The sequence below is a fragment of the Plectropomus leopardus genome, chromosome 9 (genome assembly GCF_008729295.1).
Source record: "Plectropomus leopardus isolate mb chromosome 9, YSFRI_Pleo_2.0, whole genome shotgun sequence".
Classification (NCBI taxonomy): Eukaryota; Metazoa; Chordata; class Actinopteri; order Perciformes; family Serranidae; genus Plectropomus; species Plectropomus leopardus.
Genome location: NC_056471.1, coordinates 20,202,174 through 20,228,521, shown reverse-complemented (window position 1 = coordinate 20,228,521; position 26,348 = coordinate 20,202,174). Strand labels below are relative to the sequence as shown.

Sequence of the window (26,348 nt, the reverse complement as noted above, 5' to 3'; positions counted from 1 at the left end):
TTTTGCTTAGCTGATGCTCATTTCGAGATTAATCCCCTTCACTTTACCTGCAGTTTTGAGGCAAGGCATAAAAACTTAATTTGGATCTTAGGGAGCAACAGCTCAAACACGTGCATTTTAGCTGAAACCTTAGTATTCAAAACTGAACTTAAAGTGAAATATAATAATGACTCCCATACTAATGTTTGTTTTTAGTTAAAATGCATGTGTTTGCATGTAAGCGTAAGACGGGATAAGTGAGACATACTGCATGAGTTGTATAAGAGTTTTTAAACAGATGTTTTGATACAGTTTTATGCTATGAAACATGGTCCCAAATCTATCAATAAAATGTTTGCCATTTTCAGTGGAGACATGTGACAAAAACAAACATGACTAAAGGGCCATGTTCACCAAAGCTTCTTATTCTGAGGCCAGCAAAGTTTTTTTAATGCGTTGCCATGAGACCGCTGCATGTTTACGCCCCGACACAAATGCTGGCATTTGGCCTTTTTTTGTGTGTTTTTTTTCTTAGCGCCGAGAGTTTAAAGATGGTTAACTTTTGGTTAAAACGCCACACTCATCACTGTCACTTAAGTCAATCAGTCACCATGTATTAGGGACAAACAGCCCGCTGCGAAGACAAACAAACACATCTGGCATGTACAAGTGCTGAACAACAACTAAAATGGAGAAGAAATCTGTTAATATAAAGTAAATATACTATGTTTCTACTCATCAACCCACACAGACCAGTGGGTCTGTCCTCTCTCCTTGCATGCATCCACTTTCCCCTCATCCAATGCAAGCTCTACCTTGTGCCGACATGTTTGCTTCCCCAGATATTCCGTATCATAGCAACCAGACGCAACCAGAGTGTCTCAGCTGGAAAAAAGCTGCGCCCCCAAAGCACTCTCTAACGCTCACTGCTGCGCGTTTCCTGAGCAGCACGTCGCATATTCAGCCTGTAAAAAAAAACATTTTGGTGAAGTATGGGTGAATTATTCCTTTAAACCATTATCAACAAACACTATTTGTATAAACAAACCCTTAAAAAAACAATACAATGTCATCATAGTAGGATACTGGAGAAGCACCAACTTCTGAGCTTTGAGATTTTTTTTATTTTCAAATTTGCGTCTGTTTATACATTTTTAATGACTTGACCCCACTGTCATCACGTGAGCTTGTTTTCCTTCGTTTAGAGATCTCCTTAAAATTCACTAGAATGTCCTCTATCAGAGACTGTACTGTACACTTTTGGCACACTGCCTTTGGGCACTTAGCTCTTTCTGTTAAAGCTCAACTCTGTGAAACACCCTTAAGATGACGAGTTGTAGTTCTGTCAGTCGCCCCAAAATCAAATGGCTAAATCTGCTAAAAGGTAGTTACAGAGTTGAGTTGAGTGTGTGTGTGTCTGTGGGTCTGTGTGTGTGTGTGTGTGTGTGTGTCTGTCTGTGGGTCCGTGTGTGTGTGATGTACTACTGTGTGTAACTTGTTATGTGTCTTGTCTTGCTGTCTTGTTTGTTCAGTGCTTTTCTGTCACTGTGTGGATGTTTTAATTGTGACCTGCCAAGGGACTGCAGATAAGGCTTTAAGCTACTCTGGTACATCAAATGGTGACATTTATGTTTAATATTGTACATGGTCCCTTTACAAATAAAATGAATAAATAAAAGTAACCAGAATCTTGTCGTAGATACCTAAGGCTTGGGTTTTGATTCATAATTCAGTATTGCATTTTGTGGCAATGTGCTGAACTTGTATAATAACAAGTTACGGATCAAACAGAGACACAGTTACAAACAGGCAGCTGGTTTCAGAGAGCCTGTTCTGGGTCTGTGGGGACACAGTGCACAGGATGTGAACCCGCCATGAAGACAGTGCCTGCATATGATTGGTTTAGGTGTCTTAAAAGATCCAGACTCAGCACACAATAGATGAGCACGATCCCAATTAAAATTTCATCCACTTACATTTTTTAATTTGGTGAGGGGGGAAAAAGAACAAAATCCTCTCTCGCACTGGATTTTCTTGCAGAGCTGACTTTGTGTGTGCTGCCTGACATCTATAATCAATCCTCCAGAACGAGGATGGGGTTTGATACTCAGCTCTGGAAGTCTCTCGGCTGTGGTCCCTGCGTGTCTGCAGCACTCCTCTCTGCTTTCTCCTCGTCTGGATGAGGAGAATAAATGCGGGCAGAGGATGGCTTGTCTGCTTGCCTTTCAGAACAAGAGAGCATGCATTGTGAATAAAAGGAAGAGAGCAGAAGATTGGTTTTGGGGCGCGGAGACGAGATGAGAGGCAAAGAGCACTTAGTGTACCTTCCACATACACACAGTGCTGTCAGTATGTCAGCCGCGTGCATAAAAATCTCCTGCTTTACTGCAGCAGCTGTGTTTATGTGCATTTAAGTTCATAGCATTTAACAGGTTGCTGCATGTTGAAGTTTGTGTGTGTACAAGTACATACTAGTGTCTGTAAAGCAGTGTGCATGCGTGTGCGTGCATCCACCGCCAGACCCATCCTAAATGTTGCCTTGGCAACAAGCTGACTGAAGTAAATGAGTGTCCTGGCTCTGCTGAGGGATTGTGGGAAAGCAATATGCCAGCGTTCCGCCCCATTAGTTTGACGGACAGCCTGTTTGGCCTATAAGAGGTCAGCTGGCAAGGGCAGCCATATTAGTATTCTATAGGAGAGACCTCAGGATTGGTTTTACTCTAATGTCAATCTACTGGTGTGTGTATGTGTGTGTGTGTGTGTGTGTGTGTGTGTGTTTACTTGTTTGCGTAGGTGTGTTTGGGAAGGTGCGTGGTGGGGGTGAAGCTTGTCCTGGCATATAACATTGCAGGCATTGTGTGTGTTTGTGTGTGTGTGTGTGTGTGTGAGTTTGTAAGTGTGTGTGTTTGTTTGTGTGCCCTGCTGGGGGTTGCAGGCTCCTCGCCAGGTAAGCATATCGCCAATTATCACTTCCCAGTCTCCCTACTTCCCTGGCTCCCTCCCTCCATCTCTCCCCCAGAGTAAGTCAATACAGAGCCTGTGAGGGAGGCACGATAACACCTAAACTGGTCAGCCGCCTGCTTAGCTGGCTGGTCACTGGTCCACAGAAGCCAAAACACTTATTTCTACCCGCTTTCTACGTCCATCCATCCATTACATCCCTTTTTATTCCTCCTCTTCTGAACCCCCGGACTTACCATTCATCTCCTCCCCTTTTGTTTTTAGCCTCCCTCACTCTCTTCACCTTCACACCCTCTTTTACTCTTGATCCCCGTCCAAACCCATTTCTCTTTGTCCAAGTGTGCTCCTCACTCCCCTGTCTCTACTCTCTGTCTCTGTGTGAGTGTCTCCATCTCTCCCCATTGTTTTTTATATCTCTGCCCCATCTCGTATTCCCTGGAAGGCTGCGCTTCAGTGGCAGAAAACGTTGATGTGATATTTTGTATGGTAATGAAGGCTAAATAATGAATGCTGTATTTTTTAATATGGAAATGAGTTTGACACTTCCTAAAAGATTTTTTTTAGCGTCTAGTAATATAAATTAAATTCATGACTAATTCATTATAATCTGTTGATGTCTGTTGGTGGCAATAGGTGTAGCCAATTATGGCTGATTGTTGAGTAGTTCAGGTACTTTATTTGCATGCAACGAAGTCAGTGGAGTATGAGCACAAAGTATCCTTTGACTCTGCTGTGATGCCAGTGTGGTAAGGGCTTCCCTGGTCTCTGCTGTCTGAAAGACACATACATGAGTACCCATACATGTCTGTGTATACACACACATATATTTACAGAATATTGAGCCAGTTTAAATTTCACTTCATTATCTCCAAAGAGAAGTTATTTTAAATGAAACATACATATAGAAAAAAAACACTTCTCCAGCACATCAGAGTTTTCAATTACAGCATTAAATAGTCCCCTGAATATTCCCACAATAGTGTCTGCAGCATACACACCATTTTTTGCTAAATTGAGGCTTTCAAGGCTACTTCAACATGCTGTCATCCCAAATTGTATAATACTGAAGCTTGGTCAGTGGAGCTACAAGTCATAATATGACATGCACCCCCTGTGTCAATTGGCCTTAAGTTTGGCAACAAAAGCACATGATTTAGAAAAAAAATCTATACATAAATCATAATTTGGCTCGGAATAAGTATGGTTGTTTCAAAATGACATGTCGTCATGCGACATATGTCACCAGTGTAACATGCTACACGGACTAGCACGCTTTGTTATTAAAATAACTTGATTGACCTGTGGTTTCACACGAAGCACAAACAGCGTGCTCCTGGGTGGATATCCAGAGTTTCATCGCAGCAGGCTGGGCATAACTTCAGATGCCCCTCTCCCCGGGAACGCTTTCCAGCTCCAACTGGGGGACCTAGAGGTGTTTCCTGGCATGATGAGAAACATTATCCCTCCAGCGTGTTCTGGACCCGCCACGGGGCCTTCTACCAGTTTGACACGCCGGCAAAACCTCTAACGCGAGGTGCCTGAACCACTTCAATTGACTGGCCGCTTTCGATGCTAAGGAGCAGGCTGTACCTGACTCAGAATTATGCCAGTAAAATCACTTTTGGCTGTTCAGTATGAATATTTAACACTTTATTTAGTGTTTTCATGCCATGTTTTAGAGTTTGATCAAGGCTCAGTGGTTCAGTGTGACAGCGGCATTCACGTATTATATGAAACAAGCTAACGGTGATGACGATGGATCGCAAATACGCAATAACATTTTTGCCGACATCAACAAAAGCTAGAGACTGGAGCCTATTAACTTTGGGTGAGCTGTGAATTCAACACATCTACACCTTATTGTACAGTCTCTCTCTCCCTCTGTGCCACTGCCTGCATGTCCACAGTGGCAAAAAGTAGCATAAAAGTCAAGAGCACTCACTCCGCAGCAACATCCGGGAACCAAAATGTCCCCTGAAGTACACTGTGCAGAAGAAAATGACTGCTTGACTTGAAGCAGTCTCTACTTAACAGGACTGGCGGTCACCGAGTGATGATTCGAGTCTCCAACTTTCAAGGGGCAGCCCTAATGATTACCATATTCACCATCCTAGTTTTGCCAATGTTAGTATGCTAACATTGGCTAATTAGCACCAGACCCTTATGGCACAGTTGAATGTCATTAGTTTTGCAGGTATTAAGTCATTAACCTAAGTGTTTTTTGGCTTTATGGTGGCACAAGATGAATAGTTAGAGATCATGTCATTTTATGACAATTCATCCTCTCTGGGGGCACTGCAGAATCACTTCAGAGCAATTACTAACTTTCCCCTTTTTTATATGATTCATAGTTGAATATTTCATGAAGAAAAAAAGATTTTTCTTCAGTTATTTTGCCCCTCACAGCACGACCAGATGGACTCAGTTGAAATTGTTCTGTAGTAGTAATAGATAAAATTGCCATCCTTGAGCACTAATACACCTGCATATGTGCCTGCGATGAATAACTACGGCTGGTGCAGCTTTACTTCAAACGCATCTTTCATTTGCACCCCCCTCTGCTCATGAATTCCCCCTTCATATTTCTGACTGCACTAAAGTGACAGAACAGTGTCTGAATCTACTCAGTAGCGTGCCGTGCTCATGCTGGGCTATTACACCGGCTCCCACAGAGCCAGAAGTTACCACAGTCTGAAAGAAAGCTAACATGGGCTGTCTTCAGTAAATCTAGTTAGAGGGACAGCTATTTATATTAGAGAGGTGGGAGTCACAGAGAGACTGAAGAGGTGTAAGGATATTTATTAACCCTGCTCACTGGGTTTAGGCTGTGTCCAGAGAGAGAGAGAGAGGGGGGGATTTATTCAATCTCCTCTGTTCTCATCTTCATTTGACAAGGAGAAATCTAACTTAAACATGAGAAAAACAAAGGCTTCTTCAGCTGAATGCACAAAGCTGGATTTGGCAGAGTGTGTAGTCAAACTGACGTTATCTGCAGCTAAAAGGACAGGATGTGTTGGCTGCATTTAGAAGCTGTGCACCACCTGAAATTTGAAATGACATGAAGGACATCGCAGTTATGTGTCTATGTATATCTGAGACTGTCCTCCCAAGAAGAACATTAATTTTAGTGCCTCAAAATTACATTTATGTGACAAAGCCCTCTAACTGCAGTAGTAATAAAGGTGGGAATAAAGTTAGAAGGTAACTATATTTCAGAGCAACAAAGCCTTCTTAGGGAGCAACTCCTCAGGAACAGTGATGGACTGTGAATTGATTTTGTCAAAGTGGCTCCTCGGGAGTTCATGATGAGGCACACTGAATTATTCTGAACTTTGATGGAAGTCAATGGAGGAATGCAATAACGTGTTACATAGGACTCGCAGCTTGTTCTAGTCAATAGCCTGACAGCTTGATTTTGAACCAATTGTGCACAATTTGGAGGGTCTGGATTGATGGATGAGTCAACAAAATGTGACTGTTCATTTCATGTATCCAACTGAAATTTCAATGAAAATTCCACGCATCCAACCAAAAACTCACCCAAAATACCCATTAACTTTGAGATGAGGGAACAGGGAATGCTAAATGCTAACTATTTCCGGGTTTTAGGACTCTCTCCTGGAGCACTCTGTGATGTAATGTGTCCGTGAAGATTGTGACAGCCCTTCAGCTGCATCTTTTAATAACCGTCTTAAATTTTTTTTTTCTTCAACATTTTTAGCACATAACATGTCTAAATATAACAGTAAAGGGGGAAGTGGACTGAGGTTCTGCCCCGGGGATGATGTTTTTCTGTAGGCTGCAGTGGAAGCCCATAGGACTTTTCAATTGGACTTTGGATCATTAGAGAAAATAATCTCTCTGGTAAACAAATATTTATGATACTTGCATGTTTTTTTCAGCAAGACAATCTTTGCAAATAAAAAACACTTTCAGTATTTTGAAGCCTAAATGCAATCACCAGAAGTAAAAAGCAAATGTTAGGCTATAAATTAACTACACTATGGTAGCGTTGCCACCACTACGAGGCTGTAAGGCCATGTTCTGTGTGGTGCAGCGTGATGACATTCTGTAATCTCATTTTGCCACTAGTTAGCAACTGCCTTTTTTCAAGACACATAAGCTTTAAAGTGAGCGTGGTGTTTACTGACGCATTTTATGTCGCAGAACAAAACATAAAAAGATCATAAGCTTGTGCTAACCACAGATCTTATTTAAGGCTCCTAACCAAAAACCCATTCAAAAAACCCGCTGACTTCAAGACAAGGGAACCAGAGGTGCTGAAATGCTAGCTGATTTCCAGGTTTTAGGACTCATTACTGGGGTTCTCTATTGCCAAAGTAAAAGGACAGATTCCCAAACATCACATTAACCAGGTGTCTGTTACAACATGCATGTATCAGTTATAAATTCATCACTTTCCAAACATGTTTTTTTCGATAATAGGATATGTGTTACCTAATCTTAGTGTTACGTTTTATGTACAAGGATGCATATGTGCTGTTTGTGTGTGTTGTTTATTTGTGCAAGCTTCATTGTATGTGCTTTTGACACATACATTCTCCAGTCCACTGTGTATGTGTGGGCCTGAGGAGAGAGGTTGTCAGGTCAAAAAGCATTGCTGTAGCTTAAGGCTGTGCAATCCTCTCATAAAGACAGAGGGGAAAGGCCAGTTTTCACCATTAAGCAGCACACACACATGCACAAACTCACTCGAAACGAACAAACACTTTCATGTATCTGCCAAACGTGAAGTATGAAACAAAACAAAAGGTGTTGTTGGTTTAGGTTTCAGTTCAATTTGCACAGCTTTTTCCTTGGATTCAGTTTTTTGTGCCTGTTTCCTTATCTCCCTCCAGACTATTTTTACATCTGCTGCTTTCTCCCTTATTCCCCTCCCTTCCTCCCTCCTTCTCTTTTCCATCTCCGTCCGTCTTATCACACTTGTTCTCTATTTCAGAGTTGGGCTGCTTCAAAGTTAGTGTGTGCTCTGTGTGTATTTGTGTGTCACCTCAAGGACTCTTCACACACACCACACGCACTCAAATACACACATAAATACATTCCCGTGCACTGGAACACATATGCTTTGACAAGGATGTACACACACTGGCAATTTTTTGCGCGTGCCCACACACACACACACACACACACACACACACACACACACATACACACATACACACACAGCATGAGCATGGTATCCGAGCTTGTTTCTGTGCACCCTGAGGAGGTAGCCTGTGTTCAGAGCTCGCCTTTCACAACCTCACACTTGTGCTTAGCTCACAGTGCGGCCCGGTTCAACACGGCACAGCATGACATGGCATACTACAGCTCAGCACGGCATGCGATATGCCAACTTAACACAATAGTGTTCAGATAACACCAGACCCCCGCCTGGAGCCACTCAGTTTGGCAAAACACACCACTGTAACAGCTGGCCTGTAGACAGTCAGATGGAGATAGGAGCCACAGGCCAACACACTGAGCTGTGACATATGGATGGGTGTTATTGTACTATTTTCACCAAGAGCTGACAAGTCTCACAGTGCTGTGACAAACTCAGTCCTGACAGATGTGTTTTATTCTGGGTTAATTATAAATTATTGACGCCAGACTCCTACCTCTGAATTATTTCAGAAGGAAAGGAGAGTCTTGAGCCAGGAACTTATCGGGCGACAAATGCTGCTATGGTGAAGTGACTGGTACGCTCGCTTGTTACACTGTGAATCAATGGCTATGTTTACATGCACACTTATATTCTAATATTATTCCAAAAATGGCAATATTCTGAATTTGATACTGGTCATGTAAACAGCACTTTCACTTTCATTGATCTATATGTTACTGTGCGTTTGGGGAAATTAGTGTTTGCTTTGGGGAGTGAGAATTGACCTTCTATTGTCTGTCTGATGTTAGTGCTAAACAGACACTGGATAACAAGGCGTGGCACTTTGTTTTGGATCAGCTGGAGTTTGCTGTCATCTTTTTTTTTTTTTGACCAAGAGGATGTTCATTCCTCAACATTACCTAAGTGCCTAATGTGCGCAAAGATAACCATAAAAAACATTATTCATTGTTTAGCTGCAACGTGTAGATGTTATATTGCAAAAGCCCATATTACAGAGAAAATAAACAAAATATAGTGTCAGAAGACTAATGTAGATACATTCAGTATTAACATTTTTGTGACTTTCCACATCATTTTATTTAAAAAATATCCACTGTGTGGCCTGGTGGTTTTAAGGCAAAGCCCATGAACTGTGACTTCCCCGGTTTGAGTCCAGTCAGGGATCTTTATTGGATGCCATTCGCCATCTCTCTCTCCCCTTGTTTCCTATCACGTATGCACTGATAACTTTCATGTAAAGGCTTAAAATGCCTGAGATAATACGTATTAGAAAGTTCACTGACAAAGTGGCACAGTCTAAACTTCTGATTTTACACTGTCTAGATAAACAATTTCCCCCTGTGGGATAAAAAATTGATCTCTCTCTTTGAGATGATTAACAGACCTGATAGTCTGGATGTGACAGGACAGCAAAGAAAGCCAAGCCTTCAGATACTCCGATACTATCTTGTTTTCTTTTTTCTTTTTTATAAATTCTGTGTTTCTGCTCACTTTACTTTCTTCTTCAGATGTGCAAAAATGTTGATCTATAGAATATGAATAATAATGGTTTTATTTTGAATCACAATTTAATCTGAGTGTGCAGCCAGCGCCTCACATAGGTGTTTCAATTCCTTCCTTCCTAAAATGAAAGGTAAAATGTCATTTCATGATGTAATGGTAACTTTGCCTCTAATAAGATATTAAAATTCTTCAGCCAAGACGGTAGTATAGCAGAATACATTCCAGTGGCTAACTTAGCTTGCAGACAGCCTGTTTGGGATGTGGTTAGCATGAGTTACAGATATCATACTCACTGGGGATTAGACCTACAAGAGCTGCAGCAGTGTGGGTCCACCTTTTTTCTTTCTTGAGGCTTCCAATCTTGCAAATAGGGACCCTGCAAGATCCCCGCTCTCTGACTTCTGACACTTCTATAGATGTGAGAGGGTGTCCAACTTCAGTTTTACAGTATTTTCATTTTTTTTCAAAGTATGCAAGTGTGTGGAGGCATTATAGAATAGAATAGAATAGAATAGAATAGAATAGAATAGAATGGAATAGAATAGAATGAACTGGAATAGAATACAATGGAATAGAATGCCTTTATTGTCATCGCACGAGAAGTACAATGAAATTAAAAGAACTGCATCTGAACGGTGCAAATCTTCCAAAATAGACAAATCACACAACATAAAACATAAAAAAACAATAAATTAACATGAAACCAATCATTGTGCATTAGATCATTGTCACTTATGATGCAATATAGATTCTAATAAATACATGAAAATCCATTAATTTTAACACCAGCAATGATACATTATGATGAGGCATACAGGATTATAAATGCATCAATATGTACCTCACTTTACTTAACTGATAAACAAAATTGACCACCGCACACTTGAAGGACTTCACTGTGACTTTTTTCAGAGCGAGCAGTGCGTTTTGCTTGCGCTTCTTCAGGTATGCTAAGTGAAATTACATATTCACAGGCGTGATAAATAGACCTACATGAGTCACATGACTAATTATCAACATGTTTTTCTTTATTTTATTTTATTTTTTAGAGGGTGTATCAATACATTTTATAAAGTTTTTACTTTAGAGCATCCATGAGACAATTCATACTTATAATTCATTATACGTCATATCTATAATGTTTATTGACTGTTAATATAATGCATCAGTAAGCATTATGTGTGTTTATGAGAGTAGTCAGAGATCATTATGATTGCATTATAACTCACTATGAATGCCTTCATAATGCATTAAAGTTGGGGTCTTCATTAGAGTTTTACCAATGATTCTTTAAAAACACATTTCTTTCCATCACATATGGTGAAATTCTGGTTTCCTGTTAAAAATGTAGGTTCAATATTTTGGCTTCATGGTAAACTCTTCTGTGTTTTGTTGTCGCATTGTAGCATTAAATCCTTTGTTTCCATTTTCTCTTAATGTATTCCAAGTGTGATTTGATTCAAGTTAAATGCTGCTTTCTTGGGTCCAAAATGCTGAGAACCATAATAATAAAGCTGTTGAGCTCAAGATGGTATAAATATCAACGTTGAGGAAATGTGTCTAACTGGGAGGGGTGCAGAGATTGTCACTGAAACTGGTAAATTGGCACAGCTGTAAAATTGCTTTTCCTGCATCATTGCCCTCCTGGAAATGAACACAGTCACAGTCTTTAGATGTGGTGTGGATCAAAGATAGAAACAGATTTATGAAAATGTAATTAATAAAGACTAATTGACCAAAAAGTCAAAGTCAGCTGAGCCCTTAATAACACATTAAATGGAGTAATTAACTAAGGCAGTGGCCCTAAAATCCATTAAATAGACTGACATACAGAGAGACAGATGCTTTGACTTATTAAAAGAGAAAAAGCAGGATTAGGGGTGAAGAGTATGACGAATATGAAGAAATTCAGCCGTTCACCGCTAATGCTGACGTTATCCAGGTCCTTTCAGAGCTCAGCTTTGACACCTGTAAATATGTCTGCTGGACCTCAAACATTTCGACCCTCTTCAAGCAGAAAGACTGCAGAGGATTTACAAAAGTAGGCCAACTCTGAATCTCATGTCCTCTTGTTTCCAGTGGATGGAGCGATCCACCGCGCTGCAGGTCCGATGCTAAAAAAGGAGTGTGCTTCCCTCCACGGCTGCGAGACCGGAGAGGCCAAGATCACCTGTGGCTACGGCCTCCCAGCAAAGTGTGAGTACAGAGTGTGTGAGTGTGTGTCTGACTTCCAGCTACCTCAGTGTGGTTTTAATGGTATGCTTTTGGGTGTGAATGTGAAGGCAAGTGTGACATTGATAGTGGAGGGTTTTGTTGAACAAGCTGCACAGTTGACTCTCCAAAATAAAAGAAAAGTTAACCAACCTTATAAACATAAAAGTAGCAAATAACAACACACAGGGCATTTATAAATATGCAAAAGAAATATTTATTTTTCCTCATAAAGACATACACAACTTAACTGAACTGTTTTTCTTTTAAAGTGGATCAGTTTTCCTTTCCAGCCTGGACTCAACCACCAGCAGAAACACATCTCAGTATCCACAATAATGTCACTTACTGCCTTCCATTTATAGCAAAGTAAATGGCACTCAATTATTAAATGGCACTCCATTGCGGCGTGTATAATGTGACGAAACTGAAGATTCAACATGACAGGAAAAGCTTTTCGAGGTGTTTTATTTCTGAAAAGAAATTCTCCGCTGGCTTCCCAGACATCTAAAACACAACATGTGACCATAGGGAGAGCCTTGGTGCTCCATGTAGACAGTAAGAGGAAGCGAACAGCAGTAACTACACTCTGAAAGCTACAAAATTAAAACTGCAGTCTCGTCCTGTTTCTAGACACTGATGACATTAAGCTTTAGGTCAGTTTCATCACCCATGTAGTTAGTGCTGTTCCCATGGTCATGAAATTCCTGAGTTATGAAATTAGAAGGGTAGTCAATGGCTTGAGATGATTTTCTTAGTCTTTTTTCAATTGTGCCATTACACAGGTTTTTTTAACAGCTTAAAAGATAATTTTGGAAGTCAAGAAAGTTGCAGTTTGGTGTAGGTTTGTCGTACTATACCAACTTTGTGTGGAACCACTTAGTGAACTACGTCTCTTGACTGACGTTTTATCCAGCGACTCTTGGTCTGTTTAGCACAAATAAAAGAACAAGCAAGAGCCATTTTGCACCATGATAAGGACCTTAGTGTCAAAACTGAAAGGTGTTGTAATGCAAATAGCTTTGTTTCGGATAAAGGCTTTTTACCTTAATTTATTTGCATTTGTTCCTGCTCCATGCCTTATACTGCCTGAAGTTTGTTTTTTCGTCTCGTGAGCTGACCCTTACCTTCAAGAGCACCTAAATTTTTCCTAAGTTTTATAAGAGAAAAACAGTCCTCCTGCACAGCAATACCTCACTCTCTCAACGAGCAGGACCTGTTGCTCGTATGAGTACATCCTGAAATACACAGGCATCATAGCTTTGATCCATAGCATCCAACTATGTAACTTACTAACGGGTGCATAGTCATTTTAATAAAATATTTTTACAGTCTTATAGTTTACACTCATACAGTTTTACACTCATATGACTTTGCCTCTCTTTAACATCAATGCAGGCTGCTTTATACACAAGTCACCTCTCATTTTAATAAGCCAACAGAACACGAGTCTCAAAACTTCTTCTTCAGTCAGATTTCTTAAACCCCTTTTCCATCAAAATCAGCATGTGTATGTAGTTTTTTAAAGACACTGATACACTGATAAATTTTGTGTGCGTGTGTGTCACATGCGACATCACGGACAGTCCAAAAAACAGGTCAGAGGCAGCATATATGGAGGCCAGTGAAAACTTCTTTTCATATATATCTTACTTATTCAATCTTGATGTTTGAATGCTGCTTAGGCAGAGACAGACAGTATTTTGCAGTGGCACGTCATTGCATCTCTCCAGTAAGGGGGTTTGTTTTTCCATCAATGCCGATCAGAACTGGAAACGATAAACGATAAATACCCGTGACTGTAGAGTCACTTGACTCAGGTGTGGATATTGAGTGTTACCTTTCCCATTTCATTAAAAAGCCAGATGTTATGAGTATTATTGCAGGTTTTTGTGCATTGAAAAAGGGGCTCCATTGACACATCAAGGTCTGTTTACAGGTTTTGGGTTGTAGCACTGCACGTGTGAACAAAATTGTAAGAAGCCTTTAGAAGCCCTGAAGGGTGCTGTGCAAAGTCTGATAAATTGCCTCAAGTGATGTCACTTCAGTCAGCATCAGCTGGGTGTTCAGACTACAAGTTTGAAAAGGAAAACAAAATCAGAGTGTGTGGAGTTAGAAAGAAGTGAGACCTTTGTAGCTCCTCATCTCTGCTTGAGGCTAACGGCTTGAGGCTACAATAGCTGCTAGTAGCATAACACACCTGAATCTCTGACCTGGCGGTGGTCGAGTTGCATTGTGGGTCATGTAGGCGCCAAGTTTTGACAAGGAAGAAGAATGTGTGCAGTAAAGAAGGCGATATTCCTGATTGTGCTGAATCGATTTTGATCCTTTGTTCATTGTGAATCTTCTATAGTAGTGCAATGTTGAATCAATGGAGCATGACACTGTAACATGACGGATTATCTATAATGAAAGTCTTTGAATCAGTTTCACGCCCAATATTTCTTGTCTCCTACTGTATGTTAAGTGTTACACATAATTCAAAGGCTTCTCATGCTAATACGAGACACTCACACAGTTTCCACTTCTCGCCTCCTCATTTTAAACAGGATCTTCTGTCGGGAGCAAACCATGATATTGCCCACCACTGTAATGCCACGCACACAGCATGATAGGTATTGCAACAATGCCCTCGCCTAGCTTTGTATAATATAATGACCACCCAGGTGTGTGTGTGTGTGTGTGTGAGAGAGAAAGAGAAAGAGGGAGAGAGATTAAAGAAACACTGAGTCTGTGTGATATCAGCTTATGGTTCCACGGAGAGTTTAAGTTCACAGTGAAAGACGGAGAGAGAAAAAAGGGAAAGAGAAGCGATGATAAAGGCGAGCTCAAGGCAGAATGGAGAGCAGGAGTAGAAGAGATAGATAAGGAGGGAGAGGGAGAGTGGTTAAAGAAATAAAAATAAAACTAAGCAGCGTTGGGGGAGGGAACGGATGTGAGGGGAGCTGAAGACAGGAGGGAATTAGTCAGGAGATGAGTTTTTACATTGTCTGTTCTCCTTTTGTTGGTTTGCTTGTTTAACTTTGAAGATGTTAATGTTTGTATGCGTGTGAGTGGATGTCACATGTGTCGTTATGTGTACATGTTTGATGATTTATGTTTGTTGATTGTTTGAACAGTCTGGTAGTGTGCATACTGTGTTTACTTGTGTCTCTGTTGCATTAAGTGTATCAGTGTATACAGTGTGGGTTCCCTGTCAGGTCCCATCAGTCTCCTACCTGTAACTCTCTGTCAGCAGGAGATCTATGTGACAGACTATCTTTCTGACTCACTGACTGACTAACTGTCTGTGCGTTCATGCGTGCGTGGCCGCTACCCAGCATGTGGTATGGAGACCGTCTCTCTTTCCTCCCAGACAAAATATTAAATCCCAAGAATAGTTCAACATGCGTCTGCTCCAATGCTTAAACACTCACAACAGGGCTTGATTACCTCTCAGCAGGAGGGAGAGAGGCGAGACAGCAACAACACAGGGAAAGCAAAGGAGGGATAACAAAGCAGACAGAGGACTGTGTGAAGGCAGCGCGCTGCCGTAGAAAAGAGAAAGAAATGAAAATGAAACTCGACAGGAGTGAGGCAGGGAGGTTGAGAGACAGGTCCAATCTCAAAGCCAGCACTTTGATCTTGATTTGTATGGGCTTGCCACCAGATGTGGGATTTAAAGAGCGTCTGACTCACGAGTTGCCAAATGGTCCAGAGGACCTGCTGTCAGCCCTCCATGCAGAGTGTCCGTCGATGATCCCGCGCCACTTAGCCAGCAGCATCCCAGTGCCGTAACCTAGCAACACCCGGAGCGCATGGCACACTACTGCTGCTGTTTAGCAAGAGTCGCATGCAATTTGGGGATGTTGACAAATGACAGCTGGAAAATTTCAAGCAGGCCCTGCCTAAATTCACATTTCAACCAAAACTTAAAGGCAGTTAAATCAGCAATCTGTCGACTTCGGGGCATATGAGCCGCCATAATTAGGACAACTTGATTTTGTGTGTGCATAAAATTGTTGCTCACTTTTGAGCCAGCTGCGTGCTGTAAAGTGTGTATGCACCCCTAAAGGTGCGCGCTTGTGTGTGTTTTGTGGTTGCCAAACAGGGGAGCCTGGGTTGAAATTGTTGTCCAGGCAACCTATCGCTCCAGAGCTCACCTGTGTACCGATAAACACAGCTGTAAACCTGCTAACCTGTTCCCCAGGCAGCCCTCGCTCCCCTGCCAAACACACTGAACTGCAACAGGATGCCACACTAGGGAGGGAAGGTGCCGGGGGCGGGTCTAAAGAGAATGAGAGAGAGAGAGAGAGAGAGACAACAGGAGGTCAGAACCATGATCACCATTCACATTCAGTAAAGGCAGCGCTCTGCTTTAGTGACGTCAGTGCAGAAACCTACAACCTTGACAACCTTTAATTCTTATTCTAGTGATCAGCCATCACAGGACAAATACAGAAAATCAGTGTAAGACAAACTGCACAGTTTAATAGTTTTCCATGAAGGAAAAAAAAAAAACATTTTTCTCTGGCAATTGCAGTTTTGGCACAAAAAATAGGTCCAACAGAGCAAAGTCCGTTCTCTAAGCTCTGTTATTGCTCTTTACGAATATCCTGAAAAAAAAAATCTTATCTGCTAAAAGCTCAGCAATGTTTACCAGCTTGTCCCTAACATTGTCTGTCAGCCATTTGGTGCTGAGCAGGTGGTGAACAGTGGGCTTTTAAAGCATTTTTCTTAACTGGAAAAGCTGCCTGCTGCAACTGAAAACAATGTGGATCAGAGTGATGAGAGTAAAATACAGAAAGTTTGGGGGCTAGAAAACTAAACCATTAAGTTGAAAGTTGGTATAATGCTCTATAGAGCTGAGGGGAACTGCAGAGTTGGGAAATAGACAGGGATGCCCCCTGAAAGTGAATAATCAGTTTGAGACACCTCAGCTGATTGAGATTCTTCAAATTGAGCACTTTTTATTTATTTATTTTTTATTTTTTGGTTAGTCAGTTAGACTGAAACATCCCCAGATGCAGCCACAGATTGAGCACTCCTAACTTTCAGGAATCTGTAGACACCGACCCAGGTACAGTCTGAGAGAGGCCCGAGCCACACTGCCTGCTTTAGCAGTGTGTGACAGCAACCTGGCTGAATTGCTGCGGCTGCAGCCATGGGGAGTTTGCACAGACAGCGTCACTGCTGCAGATGCCTGCTTATATAACTACTGTATTTACACATTTAAAAACAGTGCAAGCCACTGTATTGTCAATGACACAGTGACAAGTAATTCACAATAAAATGCCTGTAAATAAAATGTGTTAACAGATGAAGGGATTCTGTCCAAAGAAATGATGCCATGGGGCTTTCGGTTTGAAAAATGAACAGGAAATTAGGGTTAAGAATACACCACACAGAAAAAATAGACTCCTATTCTCTAGATGTGCTGCAGCTTAACAGCAGCTGAATTGTGCCTGAGCAGCATTGCTCATGCAGCAAAGTGGTGAATTTACAGCTCTGGCTTTTGTTCGATATCTAGTGTCAGCAAAAAATGTTGTTGCACATTTCCAATCCCTTGTTTGCGTAGTTAGCGTGCATTAGCTTGGAGGGGTAATCTAACTCGTTCACTACGTTACATTAAAGTCTCTGTCACACTAAATGTTTGTTTAAACTCTCAAACTCTCCATGGAAAAAAATTAAATGAATAATCAAATATTCATATTTAACAACTAAATTGGATTTGACTGACATAACTCTGAGTTTGTTACAACCCTGGTGATACTTTTCACATACAAGTAATCATGTAATCCATTGTAAATATACAAAATATTGATGACAGCAGCTTTAAGATTAGCAGATGTACTGTAATAATTCCAAAATATAAAAGATAAGTGCCTGCACCACTCAGCCCAAAACACACACAATTGTTTTGTAGGGTAACTTTAGGTTAAACTTACACTTCTCACATCTTTTTCTAGATTATAGCCAAAAAATCCTAATTAACTGCATTTAATATAGCTCAGTAAAGTGTACAAAGCTTTTCAGCGTAATTGCACAAGCGGCTTTAATGCTGTCCCAAATCTTTTCTTTTTGCAGTGTCTTGTGTTTAGATGGAAATTGGTGGAGATTGAAGGATGCTGTTTGGGGAGTACAGTGGGAGTAGCACAGTTGGAGGTGGAAAATTATGGAGGGAAAACAAGATAGAGATGGAAAGGCCCAGATAGGGAAAAAGTGCTGAAGGAAATAGAGAGGTACAAAGCAAGAGAGATATCACTCTGTCAGAAACTGGCTGTTATGCTCCCCTCTCTTCTCTCTCCTGCCTCCCATCTCCCAGTTTCTGTTCCCTCGGTGGCCAATTACCGCTAATTAAAATCCTCACTGCAGCTCTCCCGGACTCCCCCTCTTCCTCTCCTCCAAGACCTCCATCTCTCTGCCTCGCCTGTCGCCCTGTCGCTCTCTCTTGTCTGCTCCCCTTTCTTTGAAGACGTGGTGTTTTTGCCCAGCGTGATCAACAACTTAAACACCTCGTTTTCTCCCATTCTTCCTCACCTTTCTACCTCTTCACCTTCTCTGTTATTTGTATTCCACACGCTTACATTTGCCTCCCCCTTCCTCTTCTTCTTCTTCTTCATCTTCCTCACTTGTATCTTCCATCCTCTACCTTTCCTTTCGCTCCAAGTCTCACCTCCTCCCTCCCTCCCCCTCTTTTCCTATCATCATCAGCAGTAAGATTTCTTTAGTTGTGCCAAGAGGCTTGACAAGGCTCTGGGCTAAAGACTGTAGCACTCAAACTGTGATACCTTGCTAGTTGGGGAGGTTTTTTTTTTCCTCCTCTTTTTTTGACAAGGTTGTCGACATCTTTGCTTCTTCCTGTCTCGGCGTCAGCAGTGTGATCCTTCTAGGTGTTAAAAAGCATCGTTGAAGCTGCTGCTGCTGATGAGGAGGAGCGTGATGATGATGATCACAGCAGCCCTGGTGTTAATTCATTCAGTTAATTCATTCGCCTTGAAGGAGAAAAGGGGGATAAAAAAGAAAATAGCTCCAGTGTTGCTTGGCTTAGGGAAAAGAGTGTGAGGGAGTGAAGAGCGTCTGCTCTCTGATGAAGAGAATTATGTCCGCTCCTTTTAGCATCGGCATCTTGTTCCCCCCCTTCTCCCTCCACTCTTGTCCTCCTGTTTAGAATAACTGCCGGTCTGTCTTTTTCAGAGAAAGGTGGAAAGAGATAGGGAGAGCCGTAGGGGCCTTTACAAGACCTGAGCCCTCCTTTTGTGCCAAAGGCCCGGGCCTGGATTTAAGAGCTGTGTCCGCTTGGCTGGGCACAAACTGAGGCCGAGCGCACAAAGGAGCAGCTCGCCTTTTTCCTGCCTCCTGCTTTAAAGGCAGATAAAGAAAAGGCGAGGGACAGATGGAGGTATGAGAAGAAGAGAGAGAGAAAGGGGAGGGGAGAGGATGGAGGGATGGATGGATGGCCATAGAGTATTAAAAGCAGGAGCAGTGACTCGTGGCCTCCCAGGTAAGAATGGTGAGAGGCCAGGGGGGGGGGGGAGGAGAGGGAGGGAGGAGAGGGGAGAAAGAGCCAAGAAGGGGTAATGACAATTGGCAGGAAAAAAGCTGGAATGGCAGACAAAAAGAAAAGCCGGGCGGGTGTCACCGGATGGCACTCAGTCAAGTTCTCTTAAGGCTCAGACCAGTGTGACTCCCACTTAGAAGAGAGAACACACACACACACACTGCCTCTTTGCAGGGTAAATGTGCATAGCAAATCAGGTGTGTGATGAATATAGTTTGAGCTGCACTCAAGTACAAATTTACTTTGCTGCTCCCCTCCCCACAGTTTCTCTTCCTTGTCTTTCCTGTCTGTTATTTTTACCTTCCCTTTGTTTCTTCATTATGTTGTTGAGCCGCTTTATCATTGTTTTCGTTTTACAGCATGATGAAGCCTTTATAAAACAAGTGTGGCTGTATGTTTTATTAAAGTGTCTTAATGCCATCTGTTAGAGACAAGCTTTTGTGTTATAATTAGGTCAGACAGTGTTTTAATACGTTGATGAAAGCAGCCTCTTAGTTTCTTAATCGATCTGATAAAAATGGCAGTATTCTCAGGTGGAAAACACAATAAAGCCACAGAGGATGTCAGCAGTTTGTGAGGAGAGGCGCTGTCTGAGAGGACAACTGACATGAAAAAAAAAAAACATTGTGGGAAGAGTTTCAGATGACGGAAATAGCCAGAGTCACTAATCAGCAAACAGAAGCTCTCCAGCTTACTTTAAATAATATTTTCCACACATACATTCATTACATTTGTATGCAAATGGTTTAATCAGGATGGCTTTAGAGAAATATGAGAGGTATCTGTGTGGACCATTTTACAAGCCAGTGGAGGTAATTTACTTTGTATTTAAAGTTCTAACCGACTACATTTCAGAAAGGACCAGTGTACTTTTCACTACATTTATCTAACAGCTGTAGTTACTAGCTACTTTTAAGATGTTAAAAAAAAGAGGATTCATATGTTTGTGAGTCCCACCCAAACAAGCTACAACATTAAAATGGGGTTAGATATTATTTCATGAGTGACAGTAATTCAGAGATCTAATGTACTAAAATGTAACACTGATATTCTGCCTCCATAGCACAAACAAGCGGCCACCTCTGTGGCTAAAAAAAATGAAGCTGACACGGAAGTGCGAAAAACTGCAATTTTATGAATGGCTGCTTGAGGCTGGCTTCATTAGCAAGTTAATCCCCAAAGACACCCACGTAAATAAACATGTTCACAGCCTGGTACAAAAAATAGTTTTGGCCTCTTTAGATAATTTATTCATTAATGACAATCCTGTGGAGGGCGGATTGTTATATAAATCACCTGTTTATATTTTATTAAAGATTAAAGTAATGCATATTTAAGGACGTGGTCGAGGCATCAACACGGTCTATAGCCCTGTTTACACAGAGAGCCTACTAACGGCCACCAGGAAGTCCTTTCATTACATCACCTTTACTTTTTTACCCAGAACAAAACAGAGGCTGTATCATGTTGTCCCAGTGTGTGATTTTAGATCGCAAATAAGATAACATTTAGAGCATTTAGATAACATGCTCAATGCAGAGCTTTCTATACAATAACAATGCATGACATGGCATAACATTGATTCACCGTCTGTGTTATATGGTGACTGATCTCATCTTCTGCTCCCAAATCTCATTGTTTTCTCAATTTGCGGACATTTGAGGCTGCTGTTTTTCTTCATTGAGTTAGTTGCAAACTGCAGCTATCTGTTTTTTTATTCTCCCAGAGGTGGGTTACTCACATAACACGTTGCCGAAACATCAAACCCTTCCCATCCATGGTCACTTTCTCCCAGCTGTCACTTTTTCACAGCTGTCACTTTTTTTTTTGGCACTGTTGCTACCTCTGCTGCTGGCTTAAAGGCAAGACATCTCTTTCCCCCAACTCTGAAATCATACATTTTGTAAAGAATAGCGAGGCAAAAAAGTGGCGCAACATTCCCACCTTGAACAGGTTGTGTTAAAAGGGGCTTATGAGTCAGATCCACCTCTCAGTCCTATGCAGCTCCACCCTCTCATCCCAGTATGGTCACTTGTGGCTCCAAATTGACAAACTCAAAGCTGTAAAACGGGAGGCCACAAACCAATGGGTGACGTCACAGTGGCTACGTCCATTATACTTGTCCAGTCTATGGCAGTGGTTCCCAACTGGTCCAGTCATAGAGTCCAGATTTCTCCTCAGTCATTAGTTTAAGGTCCACATATTACAAATGATCACATATTCAGTTTATTTCACAAAATGTAAACAACACGTTGACTTAGAACATGAATAATTAAAACACACTGAGAGAATAGCCAGCAGCAGTACTTCAAAATAAAAGCTCTGTGCTGGAAATTCACTTCAAAATAAAGCATGGTTTTTACAGACTTGACACATTTATAAGTGGTGGTCCATTCAGAATGGACCTGTTACCCACTTTGGACCATGACACACCAGTTTGGAACCGCTGTTCTACGGTCCTCAAACATGTAAAACTTTGAGAACATTTTGACAAATGATACTTCTGTACTTTTAGTTCAGTAGAACTATGTAACATTTTTTTTAACATCATTTAAACAACAACAACAACAAAAAAAACCTCCTCTGCCCTCTGAGACATTGTTGAAGAGACAGAGGCATCATACAGTTTTAACATCATACACATAATGGGGAACATAAACAGTGCAATGTACAGTCTGTGCTGTACATTGTGATTACTTTATTGGATGAAAAGTCAGGAAACAATATAGCATCCAAAGCTGATTTAAAGAACTTAAACATGTCTGTAAGCAGGAGAAGAGAACAAGAGAAAGAACTGAACATCCAGTGAGGAAACAGTTAGATTACATGAGATAAAGCAACAATCAAATTATTCCACAGAATATCTCATTATAACCCAATAAAGCTTGCTGTTCAGGCTCTTTAGGAACACGGTCTGCAGGGTAAAAATCAAAACGCCTCACATCTGTTTAACAATGGATCATGATCCCCCCCTCTGTGAGGACAATCGACCTTTTCAGCCCCACAGACGTCACCGATATGCACGACCACACACTAACGACAGACATTAATTCCTATTGCCCACTAATGCTCATCTGGAGGCAGTTTAAAATGTCTTCTTTACATATCATAAACCGAGTTGCGACACTCAACATGTGCGCACGTTCATGTAATGACAATTTGAAAATATTCAACCTCTGGCGGGATGATAAAATGTGGCCATTACATGCTTATTTTTGCTCTCTATGCAAGTACCACGATAATAGCTGCTGTTAGGTAGACAGCATAAAACTGCTTGTTGGAAAAAATGCTTGTGCCTGTTATGTGCAAAATCAGCATGAAGGAGGTGGTCTGTTAAGTTTCTCCCTCATTAATCAACAAACAGAGCCAGAAACTGAAAAAAACACCACAATACTAATGTATGGTGCGTGAACAATCTGATTGGTCCATGAGGGTTCACCTAAATTATTTAAGGTGGTTTGGTATTTGTCTGAAGAAAACATGTTAAAGGTGTTTACGCCAGTAATATTAAACTTGTCTCTACTATGAGTGAAAAGTACAAGATTTTCTTCCTTTCAGTCGAATAGCTGTAGTTTTCTATAGACACCTGCTATTGAATAATGTGTGGAGGCATTTTATTCAATTCAATTTAGTCTTATTCATAAATCCTAATATTACAAATCACAATTAACCTCAGAGGTCTTTACAATGTACGACATCCCTCTGTCCTTGGTCCCTCACAGCAGCCAGGTTTTAAAAACTGGCAGAAAACGTAGCATATTCATGTATATTAATGTTTGGAATTATACATTCAGCAGTCACATAAGGGTGTTTGAGTGTCCACATACTTTTGGCCTTGCAGTATACACTGTGTGAATTTTAAATTCACTGAAAGAGGTTCAGAAATCCCTCATTTGTTATCGAAACCTCACCTAATCACACAGGGCGAATGTGCACGTTTTCAGCATTTCAAATACACACACACACACACGCACACACACACACTTTTACTGTCAGTCACACACACTTCCAGGAGACACACATCCGGTTTCTCCCTTTAATGCTGCTCCTCACACACTTATTCACACACGCTCCATAACACACTGTCCAACACACTCTCTCCTTCACACATAAATCCCTCACACATCCTAACATGCTCCGCTAGTTTTCCATCTCCCCATCGAGCTCCCGTCGTCTCCCTTCCCCCTTCTCTCCCTCCCTCTGTGTGTTTCAGGGTAATGTGAGCCAGCAGCCGTAACACTGGGGTGGAGAGGAGGAGGAGGGAGACGGGAGGAGAAGGAAGGGGTAGTGTTGATGTATGGTGGAACTAAAGCAACCCTGCCGATCGATAATGTAAACAGGAGCGAAGAGAGGCGGTAAATAAGGCCGACTCCTGACAGAACTGTCTACCTCAGGTGACGGAGAGAGAGGGAGAGGAGAGGTAGGGGAGAGGGGGTGAGAGGAATATCTAAGAGAGGAAGGGGAGAGAGGAAGTGAGAGACAAGGATGCAGGGGTAAAGAGGATGATGGAGGGATAAGACACACAAGGAAGGAAAGGGAGGGACAAATGAGGCAGAAAAAGAAGAAGGAGAGGAGGGATTAAAAGGGAGTTGGGAGAAAAGCATAGGTGACGGAGAGATGGAGGAGAGGGCAACGAGGCGAGAGGAGAGGTGGGATGACTGGATGAGGTAATGGTGAGGAAGGGAGAGGAGTGACGACAAAGGACGTAAAGAGGAAAGTAAGAGGCAGAGGGAAGGAAAGAGGAGAGGAGGAGGAGAGAGGAAACAGCCCTGGCAAACAAAATAAAAATACAAACAGATTGTTAAGTTATCAATGAGGAACAATCATAATTTACAATTCACTTTTTGCAGAAACAGTGCCTGCACTTGTTTACATGTGTGTGAGTTTGTAGCAGTGACATTTAACAGATGAAATGCAGATTAATGACCATTGAGTGACCCACTGTTGAACTGCATCAGCACAACACACACACACACACACACATACACACACTCACATTTAGACACACACCCGACCCAGTTGTGAACCTGGCCACTGCTGAGTGGTGCGTTGAGGCATTAGCATGGCTGAACGACTCTTTGAGAGCACATGCTCATTCTGCGCTACTTGACTGCTGGAGTAGTTCATGCCAAGTAAAGAGTAAACACACGTGGCAACGTAAACAGACACACTGTTGTACTATCATAATTACACTGTTTTCTTTTCTCTTTTTTTTGGTGTGTGTTTCTTTATGCGCGACTGCGTGTTTGACCACGGTTATTAAGTTCATGTGTCCGTGTTTCATCCACATATTCACATGTTCTAATCTTTCTCTGTTGCTATTTAAAGAGACATCTGCAGCTTTCTCATACACTATAAATAAAATTGTTGATGCTCACCAAGTGATGAATCACAATAGTGATTCATCCTATAGCCAGCTCTTGGGAGCTCTTAAATCTGCAGTTTTAAGCCAGTGTTTTTTTTTACTCATGTGACAGTATAATAAACGCTTGTCTAATGCTCCCTCAGCAGCTTCAGTATTGCACAAAATATAACACTAAGCTGTACTTTTACCAAGGATGTAAATCAATACTTTGATCATGACATGAAATTATGTTGATTCTTTGGACAGTGATGCGTTATTTGCCTATATCACAAAGTCTGCCACGAACAGATTTCAGATTGTTTGGATTCAATTCAGGGGTCTGAGATCAATATCAGACAATATCATATGCCATTTAACACAATCAGTTACAGAAGAAGCTGCCTCCCCTTTCTTTTTTGCTTTTGGGTATAAAGGATGAAAACAACAATTTCAGCCTGCATCCACATTTTTTTCATCCTAATACTGTTGAAACAAAGCAGGTGATGTTGCTGTGTTGCAGCCAGAAGTTAGCTGAGTGAGCTGACGTTTATGTCAAAATGGCATTATTTACATGTATGCTTGGTATGTTGACCCATGTTCTCTCTGAAATCCAAAATATTTCCACACGAGTAAAAAGCATTATCTTCATCTTCTTTTTCTTGCCATTATCTGCCTGCTGCGGTTTGATGGCTGGTGACATGTAGTTTCAACATAAAGGTGTATCCTAAAGATGATGTTATGGATCGATGATTTCTCTTTGAATTAGTGTTATTCGATCGTTGATTTTTGAATCAAGATCGATGGATCGTTTTACTCCTCATTTTAAGGTTTGTTGTTGCCCAAATATGAAGTTATTTGGTCCAGTCTCTGTAATGAGCTTACCACCACCATCATCACAATATTTTACAGAAAACAAAGCTTGAGAAATCCCCAAACATTAAGTAGAGCTGCTGGGTGATGATTTAGGATTATTGTGGATCAAATTTCAACAAAAGGTTAATTGAATGGAAAATATACAAATTTCTGTTTTCCAAATGGATAACTCTCAGCAATCCATAATTATAACGAACAAATTCAAGACTTTTGTAGCGCAACAATTAGTTGATTAATTAATTATTCTGTCACAACAATGAATAAGTAGATATTTTGATAATCGGCATTCACTCTGGTTCGGCATCTCCCCTCCCTGTATTTGTGCTTTTTCGGCACTGTATCTGTTGGACGCCTGCTGCTTACAGTTCGGCACCTTGTCGTTACCTTTTTTTCTGTAAGAAGAAATTTAAAAAATACAGCCAGAGGTCAGAAAAAAGAGCTGAAAAATATGTCACTACACACTTCTAGTGGGTCATATTTTTAGAAAAATCTTGTATAGTTTACCTTTAAAAAAAACATTGTGTAAGATTTAAGGGGGCTTAGTGGCACATAGCGGTGAGGTTTTCAGGTTGCAATCAGCTGAAACGTCTTCTGATTAGAATTCCTTCAGTGTTTATTGTTTAGGAGGTTTTTACCAATAGCCAAATTTTCTGCAGAGGTCTATTTCTCTCCAAAAATGACCTGGTGGTATAAACTGGTAAAAACACTAAATAAAGAAGTTTCATGTAACTGTCACTGTTTTTTTCGATGCTGTTTATCACAGATAGGCCTCTTACTATGATGGCCAACACGAATGCCCCTCTAGG

At 41.3% G+C, this 26,348-nt stretch overlaps 1 protein-coding gene across 2 annotated transcripts in view; it reads left to right on the top strand.

Annotated features, from left to right (window-relative positions):
- The window catches only part of macrod1 (mono-ADP ribosylhydrolase 1), a 153,357-nt gene that overhangs the window by 91,879 nt on the left and 35,130 nt on the right, over positions 1–26,348 (top strand). For both annotated transcript variants that reach the window (XM_042493074.1, XM_042493076.1), the window contains exon 5: positions 11,654–11,770. In XM_042493074.1, the coding sequence (XP_042349008.1) occupies positions 11,654–11,770 (117 nt within the window). The remainder of the gene's footprint in view (positions 1–11,653; positions 11,771–26,348) is intronic.